Raw genomic sequence first — 16,611 nt, 5'->3', positions numbered from 1 at the left:
TTGAAAAACAGAACCCATGGGAAACATGGACAAGTATACTAGTGAATATTTCAAAAGGTATTATAGCACAACCTGAGAAACAACCGAGCCTACCCAAAATAATGCTTTCCAGACAAGTAGCATTCTCTGCATCCACACAAGACTAGCAAGCGAGCACACCAGATCTGAACAGTACAGATGGGAAAAATACATAGGGCCAACCACTTCTCAGCTTGCCTTCCAAGGGAGCAAACAGGAAATCGGTGAAATTTTTTTATTTCTGTAATTACCATGTGCAACATGTAGCCACTTACAAGGGTAATAGGAGCGATAGGGAAAGAAAGAAGCCGGGATCCTGAACACATGGCATAGTTCACTTTCAAGTGCTATAACGAATAATCAATAACTCTAATCTCCTGGAAAAGAATTCGCTTAAACAGAGATGTTCCTCCTTCAGAAGAAAATGTCTGTTTGCTTTGATTGCGCTTTGAGATCTTTCAATTTCTTCAATATATTTGTGAAGTAATCCTGCAAATACTTCTCTAGGGAGACAATATCCTTGGAATCCACCCCAAGAATTTCATATGTCTCGTTCATTGGAACAGAGAAAACAGTATCGCTTGTAAGCACCTGAATATGCACGTAACCCATATTAGGCCTCCTGTTATAGGCAACGGTCTGAGACATCCATGTTACGGAAAAGCGAAAATAGCTGCATCACTTAAAACCTACATGGACCATTGCTTGTGACAGTAAACCGAAGTCGTCCAGTGCATTACCTCTGAAAACGCTAATCTGTCAGCAACGTCATTTGTCCACTCAAAAAACCGAGTTAGCTGGCGAGTAAGCCTCAAGACTGACACTGGAACTGTAGTCACATTTGCATCTTGCCCAGCAAGTCTCTCACACAATGTTATTACCTGATAAAGTTAATAACAGAAACCAACTCATTGACACTGTTGCTACATTCGCTAATTTAAATTAAGGCCGTTGCTCACAGCATTGACACTTGATTGTCATTCAATAGGCTCCTCAATACACAACCAATATGGCTCCTCTCACCTATTTTTATACCCATCAGCATAGAATAATGCTTCCAGAAGGGAGAAACAAAGAATTGGGAACTATAGACAAGTATCTTAGGCTTTTTAACAACGTTAAGTGATGTCACTTACCTCTTGTGTTGTCCATGCACGAGGTCCAGCAAATGTAAGGAGCTTGCCATTCACATTTTCCTTGCGCAAAGCTATAAATGTCAACCGAGCTATATCCTGGTGTGAAATTCCAATATAACTAGATTCAGACAAAAAAAATATGCAAAAAGGCCTCACAGAATTGTCTACGGGGAAGAAATATGCGCAACCTCCTATGAGCTAATAACCTGGGTATCCATATAAGCAATCCTAGTTGGAGCGTCAGTTCCCCAGACTGATTTTTCTTCCAAGATAGGTACTGCATACTGACCAATCAATCCCTGGAAAAATTGGCAATCAGAACAACATTTAGAGACAATCAGCAAGGAATATTCTTTAAAGACGAGTTTAAAATAGTTACAGACCACTAGGTTAAAGCGTAGCAAACAATATAATTTTATTTAGGTGAACTTTTCCGCTGTTGATCTTCATAAAGGTTGCTAACCATTACTAAATCTATTGAGACCCAAGATCAGTGATAATGGCACGAAGTCTTTGAAGTTCCCAGTCAGCTAAGTGGGCTTCCAAAGACAGATCTGATGTTGATGTAAATCGCAAATGCAGTCCCCCTCACAAGTCAAAACAATGTTTACTGGTGACTGAAGAGACGGCCAAAGATGTTAGTCGGGTTAAGCTTTGTTTGAATGAGACACTGTGGCCAAGAAAGAAAGAGAGGAAAAAAAAAAAAAAAGAAACAGAGACAGCTTCCAGTGGACAAAAACGTGCAAGCTGAATTTTTCATATGAGGGTATTGCTTCTACTGTGCATTAATGAGAAAGCTAGAAGTTAAACCACATTTTTGTTCGAATGCATTTTTTTCTTTTCCCCTCCCTTTTTGTTTTTCCACTTTTGGCTTTACTTTAACTTGAGAGGTAAGTAAAAAATTCCAGTATCGCTAAATACATAAGAAAGACCCAACCTTCAGTCGGAATGTTTACCTGCATGAAACCACATAAGCGGATGATAACATGATTAAGGCCTGATTCTTTCAGAAACTTCTCTGTACAGTATTTTATCTCCATCAATGGAACCTCTGGATGCTTGTCACAATTGTGGATGGAAAAGAACACAAATTTCTGGATACCCATTGCTTTTGCACATTGTATAAGAGCAACTTTCCCTTCCCAATCTACCTAAAGAAAACATAAAGTTGGTAAGACCAACAAACCCATGGATATGTGCCTGAAATTTAGATGAATTAATTATGGAGAAGATGCACATCAGTGAGAACTGCAGATACACTTCTGCAGGGGTCCAATTCCAGGCGTAACTCAACAAAACTTATCATGTTCTAAAAGTTAAAAATACATCATCTTTTTATCTTCAGAAAAGTTAAATATATGAAGAGTAGAGATACTAATACAAATGACAGCTTACCCATACAGTTCAGCTCAAAAGGAAAAGAAATTCAATCCCAAGTAATCGAGAAAAGTGAAAGAGAAAATTGAATTATCTCCTATGAAATGTAATCTGCTCCAGCAGACAACAATGTGTTAGCCAGAAACATGTTCATATGCCAATCTTGATGACAGAGAGAAAATTAAATCGAATTGGTCGCGATTTTGAATATTGAAAACTAGCCCAGTTGGGTTGTTTCTCCACTTTACCACCAGTAACATAGTCACCAAAAGAGACAATAGATGTCTCAGGGGAAAAAGGGAGTATTAAGCTTTCCACTCTGAAAGAGCTAAAAATGCAAAAGAATTCCCAACAGTCATGGTAATTTCGATATGCTGTTTGCTTAATTCATGGAATGGGGTTGCGAAGGAGAAAATGCTAAATTAACTGTTGATTCTAACAGGAAAAAAAAAATGCTCGATGAGAAAAGGAAGAAGATTGAAATCACCGTCTTTATTGGTTCCTCAGGGCGCCCTGTCGCACAGTCAATAACCGTATGAATCCCCACAAGTGTTGCAGGTATAGTCTCCAGCTTGCTCAAATCTGCCTAGAATGTTGGAGGACAATCCTAGTTCAAAAAGCTCAAAGGAAAAGGAAAAAATTTGCATCGAACCCAGGAAACTCAAAATACAATCATAACGACAGAGGAGAAGTTATATTCCAACAAGTTAAGACTAGAGAAAATGATTGGTCAGATTGAAGTGATTATGTCATAAGTCAGGGCACCTACATTGACAACTGTAGCGCCCCAATCACGAAGAAAATCAGCTGGAGATGGTCGAGGCCTGACAAGACATCTGACATCATACCCTTCATCTAGTGCCCGTCTAACAACTTGCCTGCCCAGTGTCCCAGTGGCACCAACCACTAGAATGCTAGTCGGCCTGACCGGTGTCCCTGGAGAAAGATTCGCAGCAGCCGGTGCCTGCGCAGTGCATGTGACTAATGGCTGAGCGTGGGATCTCCCTGTGAAAGATTCGAGAGGACAAAACAAAACAAAAAAAAAAAACAAGATGCAAATCGAGTGAGGAAAGAATAAATACTCCTAATCCATCAAAAACCAAGCAAATGACACTGAATACTCACATTTTCAACTAGCATGAGTAAATGAATCAACATCCAAGCACAAGAAGGGAAAGATAACATGATTAAAAGCAAATGAGGCAGGGGAAGAAAAACCGGGAAATCTATCCGAAAGGCAATTATCCATTCACGGTGTTGCTATTACCGAAGCCTACCCATATGCTAGAAAATTCTAAAAAGGGCTTCAAGCGCCACCGACTGGAAGTCCATCTCGATGTCATTACCTTCTTCCAGATGAGCAATACGCAAGCAAAAGGCCGAAGCAGCATAAAAGTTACACAGGCAGGTGATCTTAGAAAATTCTGACGGCCAGGTTTCTTCACATTTTGCAAAATTAATCCAAATTAGAGCGCTTGCTTCTCACACTACTTAGAGAATCTGTCACATTTTAGCTGCGGAGCCTCACATCAAGCTGCACAATTCACGCCGGCCTCTTGCGAAAATCCGATCTTCCACGCAATTGTATTCGCATGACCGAGTGCTGTCGGAAACGCCCGAGAAGCACAAGTCGAGGCAGCGGGGGGATGTACCTGGGGACGGCGGCGAGGCGTTGACGAGAGGTGAACCCGAGCAGCTCGACGAGACGAAGGCGCCAGAAGCGAGAGAGCGCCGCCACGAGAGCGCGGCGGCGGCGGCCCCGGTCCGCCGGTGGTACCAGTGGCGGCTGCGGTGGGAGTGGCTAGGCGTGGAGAATTGCGATGGCAGTGGCAAGGCCATGGTGATGCTTCTGAACCGAACACGCGCGCACTCTGTATTATCTCTCTCTACAGAGAGAGAGAGGAGGAGAGAATGGATCGGAGTGATGCCACGTCGTTCTCCGAAGTGGATTACGATTTTGTCCACCTCAGCCTTATCTGGCTCACCTGCGCCCCGGTCGGGTCCCACTCTCGATTTCAGTGAGGATAATACGACACCGTTCAGCAGTCATGGGCCGTGCCCCGGCCTACTCCGACGCTCTAACAAGAGTTGTGTTTCTTTCGCGAATTTTTTTTATAAAAAATATGTATTTCGTGAAAATTTATTTTTCAAGAGAGACGTTTTTTTTTTTTAAACGAGAAGGAAAATGACTGGCTTTCAGTTGTTTGGTGGTGTGCCTGGAAGCGAGGAAAAAAAAAAACTTTTCGATGTCGAGATCTTAGTTTTAAATAACCAACTTAATCCGATATTGAATTTTTCATTTCAAAGAAAGCAATCAAAGAGTAAAATCACAGCAGAGAAAGTACGCAGACTGACGTTTTGTGTTAGCAGACTGACGTTTTGTGTTAGCTGCTCGAGAAAACAATTTGTTCTTTTCACGATGGAGACGATCATTTCCTTCAATTACAAGTTCAGTCGTCTTCATCGACAGTTAAATCTTTTCCGTCATCATGGGAAAGCCACATATGGTCGTTTCAGTTCACGAACCATACCATGGTGCCCGAAAATGCATTTTGTGCTACTCCTACCAACGAACACAGACCGCACGAACAGATTAGGGCTTCCGGCATTGATGTTGTTAGGAACATTCGCCCAAAATAAAAGCTGATAAAACATCATGGAACATAAAATTCCTACAAAACTAAACTAACTAATTCTTATTCCCTTGTTCCTATTTTTGTCTCGTTCCTCTGCCTTACGGCAAATGGCTAAGAATCACAGCGAAAAGAAGATGCCCAAAATTTTTTGATTTACAATGAACTGCCTGAACAGAATTAAGTTGGAAAAAAAAAAAAAAATCTAATCCGGAATGGCCGGGATTTGCTTGCTGTTAGCCCCCAATGCATTTGAGAACATCAGGCACCGGATCCTATATACAATGCGCCATCTTGATGTTGTCCGAAAAAACAGAAGTTGGCTCCAAAGGCTGATGGAAAGACCCAAAGAATTGATGGAGAATCGGGTCAGGGATGGACGGTAACTTCCTTCAGTCAGAAAACATCTCTTCCAGTTCTGGCTGTTCGGTTTTGAGCAGGTTGGTTTCGGAATCCAAACCATTTGGTAAGCGTTTGCCCTGGCTTTCATTTGCATCTTCCATGTAATCCATGTCGGACCCGTCTTGTTCATCTTCGGGTCTCTGCTCCTCCGTTGCATCGTACGTTGATATCTCCTCTGTGTTTTTCTCCTTATCATCTTTGCCACTATCTTCGGTCTTTCCAGGGGCTTCTAGGGAGGCCTTATCCTTTGCTTCAGGTTTCTCACAAATGCAAGACGATGGATTTTCATGGAACTCGCCTCTGCCTGGCCTTACCTCATTGGGTGCTCCCATAAAACCAATCTGATGAGTTCGAACCCTCGAAGCAAATTCCTCCCATGGAATGCTAGTCCGATTTAGGAATAGTTTATATAGTTTTTTAGCATTTGGCCTTATTGTTGGTTTGTGCCCAAAGTATCTCCTGAATCAAAACAGTGTCAACTAGGATCAGCAGGATGGTGATTAACAGCAAGCAGCAACTCGAACATAGTTACTCATTTCTATGCGGTGTCGTAATCATGATGTGAGAAATGAGCCACAACCAGATAAACGATAGAAACATACCTTCTGCCGGCTAAAATCTTGGCCATGTTTCCATTGTTGTTGGTAACAAAAACATTGCTTTCATCACAAACAATGAAGTCCAGTGCAGCCATCCGAGATGAAAATGATGAGAATGGTGCCAACTCTTCCATGCTTGCTATAGTATCCTTAGAATGAAAATTGGGAAAGAGTGCTTTCAGTGGTGCCAATGTCTCATTGCCACCATACACCTCACCGGATGCCACATAAACATGGACATCACTTCCAAAACCGAGTGCCCTCAGCATGAGACCAACTTCCTCTGGAGTTAGCGGGCATCTTCCATGCCTCCTTCCTTTGTCAGGGTTGCTTGCCTGCAGTTTCAAGAAAATTGCTTTAGAGGATCTCTATAGACTTTTGCCATGTTTATCGCTAGTTGTTGTATGCTATGATCGCCTTACATGTAAAGTTTTCCACCTCTTTCGAATAGCACCAAGCTCCCGCCTTTCTTTCTCTCCACCACCAAAATCGCATCCGGAGAATGCAAGCATGTCTGGTTCAAACCTATGACATATCACAGGTCCAATCAAAAGGTTCATCGCTTTGTTTCATCACGCTACCAAACCTAAGCTCACATGGTTTTTGTATTTTTTGGGAGAGAGAAGAAATAGAGAAAATTTTGTCATACCTGATGAATTGATAAACAGACATGTACAACATTATTTTTACACATTTAAAGTAGGAAGTGGAAGGACTGAACTACATCGAAATGCACAGCAGTGACCTCCAAAAATGAGAGTTGACAGGATAATAAGGAAAACCTACCTCAAGTGAAGAGGCTATAAAGTGACTGCTTTTTGACCTCATCCTCTCTACCAACGTCCTACCCATCTCAACGATTGGAGCTGTGAACTGCAAAGCATGATAATTTACTCTGCATCTCAGCTTTTGCAGATCTTTGTCCAGCCTGTTTGATAGTCTGTAATCAAACTTGGTAAGTTGAACAGCCTGCAATGAGAAGAATGCGAGATGTCAAATGAATCTAATCTGGAAACTTTATAGAAATAGTTGTGAAACAAACGTTAAGATCACCGGGAACTAAAATATTTGGATGTCAGAACATGATCCAACCCTTTTCAACCAGCTAAAAATATTTAGAAATCAGAATGTGCTCCAAAAATTTTTCAACCAATCATAAGTTACCAAAAGACTGGCCTTTAGAGGAATATCAGTCGTTAACAATTCAACCGAACAGGTTTGAGCAAACAAAATACATTTGAAATATCTCTCCAGGACATCGTAGCTGAGTCCTCCTTTTCAGGAGCTAACATATACTATCACAATCCTTCATTTCTCCGCACATTTTTCTGTCCTGCTTCTGTGTTGACACTTCAAGCACAAAAGTATTACATTTTTCAGCCATTTTAATGCAAAATTCTGAACTTCATTTTTGGATTATATGTGTAGTTCATATATTCTAACCCCTCGAATAGTATGCAGATCTTTTTCCTGTATATCCACATTTAAGTGCATAGACTGGAGAGAATTCTTCTCATTCACTCACTCACTCACTAGCAATATAAAGCTATTGTCTCCTATGTAATTAGAAGAGAAAAGTTTCAGTTCATTGTGTGCACTTGAACACAGTGAAGAGCTTTTAACAATAAATTTGGCCAGTATTGTTGTACCAACAGCCCTTACATGCTTTTTGTTTAAGACAGGCAGAACACGACTTTGATAGCACTTTGCGTTGCACTTCCGAGGGACACGCATGGTATATGGATTCAGTGCTTTTCCTCCATTTTCTGGGAGCTGCTTTATGATTGTTACATCCTTTGCGAGAAAGGAAATAAACCGGTCGACATCAAAGATTTCGTTGAAGTTGCTGCACCGAGCACAACATCCATATAAGTGCAGACATTTGGTGCCTACTCCAATATAAATAACCAAACTTTATAGGGTTGTTATATAATAGAGAAGTCAAGAAACCTGGAGTCTCTCCAGAAAGATTTCTGGTCCAGCTTGGGCACAACAAGGGTGGCATTTAGTATATAAGCTGCAACAACAGCATCTGTTATCTGCATCAATTCAAGTATCAGGAGTTCACGATCGGGAGTATAAATGCCTTAAGACAGCTGTAACTAAACTGGACAGGTTATATGACATCAAAAGAAGAATATCACTTCCACAGCTGGATTATGTAATACTGGGCGTCGGTTCCCAGGATCATTGAACAGATGAAAGGAAATGGCACTTGATCACCAAACAACGAGCCAAAAGATTCAAACACTGCTCAAGTTCAAAACAGCGTATCTAATCATGACTTTGGGAAGCATCTCATGAAGAGCAACGACGTGGCAAAGGGTTTAGAGACCTAAATAAAAGCTAGAAATCATTGAACACTCAGGGATACCTTTTATTAAAATCATTTCTAACAAGGTATATACCATTGTGTTGAAATGACCAGGCCCCATTAAAGCACCAGAGCTGCAGCAAATTAATACATGTATTTCCCAAAAGAGCACATCCAATTAAATTGCGGAGAAATACAACTACTTCTCAAGGTGATAATCCACAAAATCAATGATGAATTGAACTCATGTCAAAGAAAACTAAGATTATGAAAAAGAACAGTAAAAATAGGTATGGCTAAGAGTGCAGCTTAAGTAACTTACCCCTGTTCTTTGTTGATTCAATCCTCCACTAGTGGCGATCAACAGGTATCGGTTAGGTTGTGTTTTCTTCTCAGCGGCTGTAAAAGGGACAAACCAGAGTCCATAATCCGTATAAACCAAATGCCAAGAATTATCTCAAACAGACAGCATTAAATTAGTCAAAATCAACTTCAACGTTGTACAAGACTAGTAAGTGCTTCAATTGCTGCTCTTCCACCTCCCGACAAAGAGGAGTTAAAAGCAATGCCGATAAGGAGAGAATTTGTCAAGCGTAACACTGATTGATGGATTACAGAATCAACACTCCTTTTCCTCTTTTTTATGGTCAAAAACCCAAAGTAAGTCCAATCGAGGCAAATTGAAATGAAAGTTGTCGTCCCAAGATTCACGCCACGACTAATTGCAGCAAAGGATGAGAGACAGTCAGGAGAGAGTCAACATAAGAGAAATGAAGAGGAATGCTTACTCATGAATTTGCCGCTGGCATTGCTGCAACCATAGAAGAAGCTCGATAACCTCGAAGTCCATAAATCGCGACTCAAACTTCCTCCACTAGACTGTGCATTTCGCATTTAAAAAAAAAAAACAACAAGAATCACAAGATCAACCAATGAGACAAACGTGACAACGCAGGTTGAAACGATTCAACCTATGAACACTACCCGAAGACGCGATTCAAATATTCATTACCGGAACACGAAACACGTTCCCGGCCACCGTGGGCGATTCCTCCTCCAATCCGTCGCCAACTCGATCCGACGACGCCTGATCACGCGTCACACGAGAAAACCAGCACATCAGCGACCGATCCTCACTAACGGAACGCACACGAGATCAAACGTAACACACTGAAACGGACGCCAAACGACGTAGAAGATCCGGGCATTTACCGAGCTGCGGTGGCGCAATAGGAGGTGGTGCTGCTGCTGCTGCTGCTGATGATGATGAGAAGACGGCGAAGGAGAGAGGAGGGAGAGGAGGGCGAGGAGGAACAGGAGGCAGCCGGACACGGCGGAGAATAGCGGGAGGATGCCGCCGAGGGGCCCGTGGAAGCGGCAGCTGTGGAGGAGCGTCGCGCGGAGGAGGCGGTGGAATCCTCCTCCGCCGCCGCCGCCGCCGCCGCTGATCTCTCTCTTCCGCCTCTTCATTACGCCTCCGTCCTCCGATCAGTGGACGAGAGAGATAGCTTCTCCTTCACACGCTCTTCAGTCCCCCCCGAGCCGTCCCTCGCGAGGCAACAGAATCTCGGTTCACTGGAGACAAAGAGGGAGGCCTCCTTCGTCCCTCGAGGCAATCGCGCCCAAAAATCATATGTCTCTGATCAGGGTTTCGCTCCGGTGCGGTCGCTCCCACGCTCGCGATCTTTCTGATTGGCTGCGTCCTAATATATTAGTTTATATTGTAGGTCATCTAGTACTAGTAGTTGTTTTAACAAGAAAATGCAAAAAATTGAAAAGAATCAAACAAAACAGATATTGGTGATTTCTAGATCAAAGTTAGTTATATGCCGAGTGCAAAATATAATCATATCCAAACCATTCGTTAAACGAAATGATTTGATGAGATACTAAACAATGATGGAAGTTGATCGCATCCGACAACCAATCAGAAGTTGCCTCGTTATTAATCGATTTGGTTGACATTTTTCGGCATCTCGAGATGAACCCGAATTCAAATGTCCATTCCGACACGATGAATATTCTCGATTTTCAAGTTCGATATGGTATCGGATGACGTGATCCGATTTTGATGACGTATCTTCTTTCGAATAATTGAAAAGATTTGGAGGCGGATTTTTTTTCCCCTTTCTTCTTTTTTTTTTCTAATGGTTTCTTTCTTTTTCGATGTTTTGTTCGTATATTTGTCGAATTAGGAAACGATTTGATGACTAGGGTATGGAAAAAAAAAAAAAATGGAAGGCACGAGCAATTCTCTCTCTCATCACGTGGCGTTCACGTGCCCCTCTGACCAGCCCAAAATCCCTCCCTTCCGCGAGACTTAGAATATTCTTCGCCAATCGAAGGGCGTGCGCGGGACTTCGTCAACCGTCGATCGCCTGGGGGTTTCCCACCGCCCGGGGGAAAACCGGCGGCTACGATTGCTCCAAGCTTTGGGGAATGGGGGTTTTGGGGGGCACGTGCATTCGAGCGCGTGGCGCAACATCCTCCGTCGAACGGGGCTGTCGTTTTCTTGGCCTCGGTAATTACGTTTCTTCGATGGGGTTTAGGTAGGTGGTTTTTGTTGTCTAATTCAATATATTTGAATGGTTTGGGCCAGTGCAAGTTGCAACCACCGTGGGATGATGAAAACGGCGAATGCTCTCATGGGGGGATAAAACATGTACTTATATAAGCAATTGAGTCTATATTCCGACGCATCGAGTATGCATGACACGAGAGAGAGACAATGTGTTCTTGAACCGGACTCGTTTGACAAAGTCCATTTGTTCATTGCAAATAGAGAAAGTATGACTAATTTCGAGAATCGCTGCTGCAGATGTGAAAGCACGGGGAACATTCTCACCCAGAAACGAGTTATATCGAGAAGTTTCTATAAATTTAGAAAAAGGGAAATGACAACAGTCCTCTTCATCCCTTACCCCCAATTTTCAACTTCATGAGCTGAACTCCATATGATTATTATTCAATTGGCCTCTCATTATAGTTGGGACTTTTGATTGGAACTCAGTTGGGCTCACTTTACCTCTCTTGTTTAGTCAAAGGCGAACTCATTGCTTGTTCCTTAAGGAGCAATCAATCCTTCAGCCACTAGTACTAGAGATAGAGAACGAAAGGGGCTTTCAAAAGTGATTACAAATCATGAATACCCATTTCGATCCACCGATCACAATCGACCATCTAATCCGATCTTCGTCGAGTTTGGATGATCGAGATCGAGTTCTAATCATTGCCCTAGAGAACGCAAGCACCTCCCATTTTAGTCCTCGAACATTATGGGTTTATGATCGTTCTCAAGACTTGGTGTGCGCCCTCAAGAATATGAGTGCCTCCCCCTTTAGTCCTCGCAAATTATGATTTAAGATCGTTCTCGAGACCAACATGTGCCGAGAAACGTAGTGATATCGACATCAATGCGTCAATTGCTATTCTCTGTGCCAAGTTGAGGGGTCATGCATGGCATGCACATATAAACAAATTGATCATGACTCTACCCGCAATGGTTGGCTCAAATGCGTTGGAGAGCAGGTGAGATTTGATAAGACACGATGCAAACGTCAACAGGGTTTGCTGTTTCTTTAATGACTTGAATATGAGAGACAACTTAACATGGTGATTATTTCTAGATTTTATATTCTAGATCTACCTTTTTTTTTTCTTTTTTTGGCCCAACAAATTGTAGAGCTAGTTGGCTTCCTATTAAATTAGCATTTGAAAATTTTATTAATGAAGTTCTTGATGTTGACAAAGGGACTAGGCGAAAAGGCTTATCAGGGTAAGTTGTCTACTAAGCAAGGCATAACCTAGGAAAGAGCATTTGGATCTTACCTTTTTACGACAACTTGATGGATAATGTTGTCCCCAGTTCTTTCTCCATCACGACACAAACTGACGAAGATGCCCGACTAAAGATATCATACAAACGCGGAGCTGATTATGAGCAAAAAGAAGGACCGTGTGAAATCAGGTCCGAAAAGTGAGATCTTGAGTTCAATCTATGTCTAGAAATCTTCCAACGCCATGCGAAAAAAATTGATCGGAAGGATTACGTCGAAAGATTTTCAAAAGATTTAGAGCTAAATTGGCCGAGTTGAAACTTCAGGACTAAATGGACTATTGTATAATAGGCTTAAAAATTTTTGGATAATTATCCTTAACATTTGTGGTCGGTGTTTGATCCTATCGAGAGAAGTGAACTTAGGTAATACGATGCTTGAAAGTTGATGCAAAACACTACCTAAGTCTAAAGAAGGCGTGTCGTAACAGTAGTTCCCAATATTTACCTCAGATTTTATGATTTGTGTTTCCTTAAAATGACTCAACATCATTCATTCATTATTATTTAAGGTACACTAATGCATATATTGTACACTTCCTTTTGTACGAAATAATAGAAAAATATATTGTTATGTACAGACTAAGCAAAGAGAATGAATGAACCAAGAACGGTAATAATATATTACAACATCAGACATAATCAATCGGGACTAATTGAGGATACGTTCCGATATCTGTCAATGATCTCTAGCATTCAGGATATCACCCGATATCTGTTAATAATCTCTAACAATTTTAATTAAAAAAATCATGTCATAAAATAATATTATCCAAAATGATAAAAAATAATAACTAAAGAAAAAATATTCTTCTCTTCTTTGTTCGAAAATGGTTAATTTTTTTTTTTCCAATAATGCATCAATTTTTTGAAAACATCATCTGAATTTTTTCCATCAATTAAACGAAATATTTATAATACCTTACACATTGCAAAAAAAAAAAAAAATCGAGACATCTCTTATTTAAATTGATAATTCGACATCAAAACGGTCAAAAAATAACCTACTTTAAAATGGAAAAAATAAAAATCATTGTCATCTCACATAACAAGTCGAAAGTACATGCTTCTCTCAAAAGATATTGTATTTACATAAGATCCGTACATATGATTATGAGAAAGGTACATATATTATGAAATAGGTTTTGTCGATTTTGCATCAAGATCAACTGTGTATGGAAAGTGGTAGGAATGGAACCGGGACGAGTATAATAGGGTGCCGACACGCCCGAACCCGACAGGATGAAAACGAGTGGCTGGTTTGAGAAAGCAATATGGATTTGAGTTTAAATGCTAAAAATCCTATATAGGTCTTGGGACGGATTTGAGATTTTATAGTAGAAAAATTTATTACCGAATACCCGATAAGTATAAGCTCACGATTATTAACTCTTCGAACGCTTTAAATAAAATTTACTACAATATGACATTTTGCAACGGCGACTATTTCGTACTTAACTTCTATTCTTAGATTGTTGCCCTAAAGTTTCAACCTTATAATCTTGGAATCGTAGCTCTATAATCAGAAATTTAGGATGTATGAGTTTCGAATGAATAATCTTTCTTACAAAATTTAAGGCTGTTTATAACATACTTAACATAACGCTAATGTTTTTCATAAAATGTTATGGCGAGTCGAAGGTACTAGACGGGAACCTGAATACTTTTATGAGACGGGTTTCCGACATGACGTCAAGACGGTAACGGGATCAGAAAGTCTTTATCATGTGGCCGGGACGTCGTCCCGCCAAACTCGCCATGCTTCCATCCCAAGGAAGAGCGGCAAAGGAAAAAATCAAAGGTAGATGGCAGAGTAGGTGAAGAGTGATAACAACCGACAAGCCTTCGAGGTCCATGTCCTGATTTGTCATTGTCAAGTACTTGAGAGGAAGTTGTTAAGTTACTACAAATTAGGGTTTTATAGGTGGAGACCTTGCTCTTTCTGGATTCGTTCCCCCGTCGCTATTGATCTTTCGTGTCATTGGACATGTGTACATTTTGTAAGTGTTTGGTTATGAATATAATCTTACTGTGCCCAGCAAAAGGAAGCCACAACAATAAAGACGCGTTATAGCCTTCGAGTCTTTCTTTAATACGTGCGATCGATCACATCTTAAATCGTGTAATTTTCTCTAACTCAACAAAGTAGCTAAGCTAATCCTAGACGCAATTAAATCCCGCATTCATATGTTTGTTTGTACATCTCCATAACCTCCGGGAGTTTCTACGATCACTCGAGAGACTAGTTACCCAACGATGACGCATCGTAATTGAGTACATATTATCCTAATTGTTAAAAAGCCATTGGTGCACAAATACTTGGAAAGTCTTCAATAAGCGAATGAGATATATTGGGAAAATTGTACAAATAGTCCTTACCCTATTACACATTTGTTAATTCATTCATAAACCATTTTACGTTTTGCCAACTGAGTCTATGTGGTCAATTTTGATCTGAAATTGCTTACGTGGACACCGGCCATCATACATGACACGGCCGGTGATGATCGAAAAGTTTTTCCAAAAATATCCGTTTGTGATTGAACGGCTATCAATCCCTTAAGAAGTGTAATCGTGCTAAAAATAGCAATTCATCTTTCCACCATAATTGCACTAGATTGTTATTTTCATATATATATAATAACTGGCCCCCAAGAATCACATGCTTTGACATCAAACTATCCATCTCTACACTAGCAACATTATTTATTACCAAACTGTCTGTCTTCCCCATATTCTTGTAGTTTTTGCCCCCCAAATCCAAGTGGTGTGTTGGCAGAGAGAATCCTCCCTTTCTTTAAACGGGGTCTCACGTTTAGGACAACATTGTCACCGCCTTTGGATTCTGTTTGGCCTCTGAAGTGCTTAGATACCAAAAGAATAGATGTGGAGAGAGAGAGAGAGAGAGAGAGAGAGAGAGAGAGAGAGAGAATGTTGTTGATCTGTCTAGTCTGCAGTTTTATGTTGTGGGACATTGGATTTGGATTTGTCCTCTTTTGGTGTTCAGTTTCAGATTAGCTTTGTCATTTGGGAGATGCCCACTGCTATCATCAGTAAGCAGATCCCAGACCAATCAGGAGGGGAAAAAGTACAAGTACATCACCAGTAGGGGCGATCGGTTCCCGGTCCGGTCCGGTTCCCGGGCGGTTCCATTGGATTGAACACATGCCAAAAAAAAAAATTGTACCATTCTTGGACGGTCCCGATCTAGAAAATATAGAGACGGGACATTAAGAAATTTCGAGTTCATTTCCTAAAACGGGCCTTTCAAGGTAAAGTTGAGAACTTTTTGCAAAATTGTTTCCAAAATGCATATGGGATTCAAGCAAAAACGATCTCCCTTTAGGTCAAAAACGGCCCAGGAACCGACCGAGGCAAGATCGAGATGGGGATTTTGTTTGGGGACTAAAAAGGCAAGATCGAGAAAACTCCATGTGCATGGAGTTTTCTTGATCAAAATATAAAAAAAAAAATCGATCGGTCCGGTCCGGCCGGTCCGGTCCTGGCGGACCCTAGAACCGGGAACTGAACCGCTCCCTCTAGAACCGGGAACCGGATCGGTCCGGGCGGTCCCGGTTTGGGCGGTTCGATTTGCTCACCCCTAATCACCAGTGTCAAAATTTATGTATAGTACTTACTTTGGTGTCAATTTTTTCTTTTATTACTTAAAGTGTCTTTTTTTAAACGATTATTTGAGTACCAACTCCAATAAATTTTGCCCGAAATCTTACGTGTCTTTTTTTTTATATTAATAACTTAATCCTCCGTCGCTCGCTAGAGGATCCCAACAATGAGTAAAATAAATTGAAATTTTAAAAATAAAAAATAAACAAATATATATATATATATATAAAAGAAAAGCGTAGGGTTGTACCGCTCGCGATTCTTGCCCCACCATTGATGGCCGGCAACCCCCGCCAACAACAAGCGAGACCTCGCCGTGAGGTACTTCTTGACGGAGGTTGCCGGCCACTAATCGGGGCTCATCAACCCCCGCTGACCATTGCCGGCGATGGTGGGGAGGTGACAGTGAGGCCTGTGCAAGCCCTCGCTGCTGTGCAAAGCACCCTTTTTTTTTTTTTTTTTTAGTTGTTTAGCTTAATTTTAAATTATATTTAATTGTTTAAAAAAAATCCATGTGGACTGACTTCTTAAAGAAATTGCCATGTATTATTAAAAAATTAATAGTAAATATCACATAATCAATTTGGCCAAAATCTCTTATTGTTGGTACTTAAATGATCGTTTTTCCTTGATTTGGCACTTAAGTGAACCGGCAAAAATTTTTTGCACCAAT

The 16,611-nt window shown here is 41.0% G+C and overlaps 2 protein-coding genes across 2 annotated transcripts; both read right to left on the bottom strand.

Annotated features, from left to right (window-relative positions):
- Positions 1–4,462, bottom strand: LOC115729635 (protein HIGH CHLOROPHYLL FLUORESCENCE PHENOTYPE 244, chloroplastic). Its single transcript, XM_048279450.1, has 8 exons — positions 4,184–4,462; positions 3,301–3,536; positions 3,019–3,117; positions 2,111–2,305; positions 1,361–1,453; positions 1,155–1,250; positions 759–899; positions 1–609 (listed from the first exon to the last, which is right to left on the bottom strand). Exons 1-8 carry the CDS (start codon positions 4,368–4,370, stop codon positions 433–435), a joined length of 1,224 nt encoding a protein of 407 aa, XP_048135407.1. The 5' UTR covers positions 4,371–4,462; the 3' UTR covers positions 1–432.
- Positions 4,463–5,157: 695 nt separating this feature from the next.
- Positions 5,158–10,238, bottom strand: LOC115726960 (O-fucosyltransferase 6-like). The gene is given in 11 exon segments (XM_030657062.2): positions 5,158–6,025; positions 6,169–6,500; positions 6,588–6,690; positions 6,952–6,962; positions 6,964–7,134; positions 7,828–8,011; positions 8,116–8,204; positions 8,802–8,878; positions 9,268–9,358; positions 9,492–9,566; positions 9,692–10,238. Coding segments are annotated over 11 exon segments (1,860 nt in total). The 5' UTR covers positions 9,950–10,238; the 3' UTR covers positions 5,158–5,556.
- Positions 10,239–16,611: the final 6,373 nt, after the last annotated feature.

This window comes from Rhodamnia argentea, chromosome 5, assembly GCF_020921035.1.
Source record: "Rhodamnia argentea isolate NSW1041297 chromosome 5, ASM2092103v1, whole genome shotgun sequence".
In the NCBI taxonomy this organism is placed as follows: Eukaryota; Viridiplantae; Streptophyta; class Magnoliopsida; order Myrtales; family Myrtaceae; genus Rhodamnia; species Rhodamnia argentea.
The sequence above is the reverse complement of the archived record's forward strand: the minus strand, read 5'-3'. Positions and strand labels throughout refer to the sequence as shown.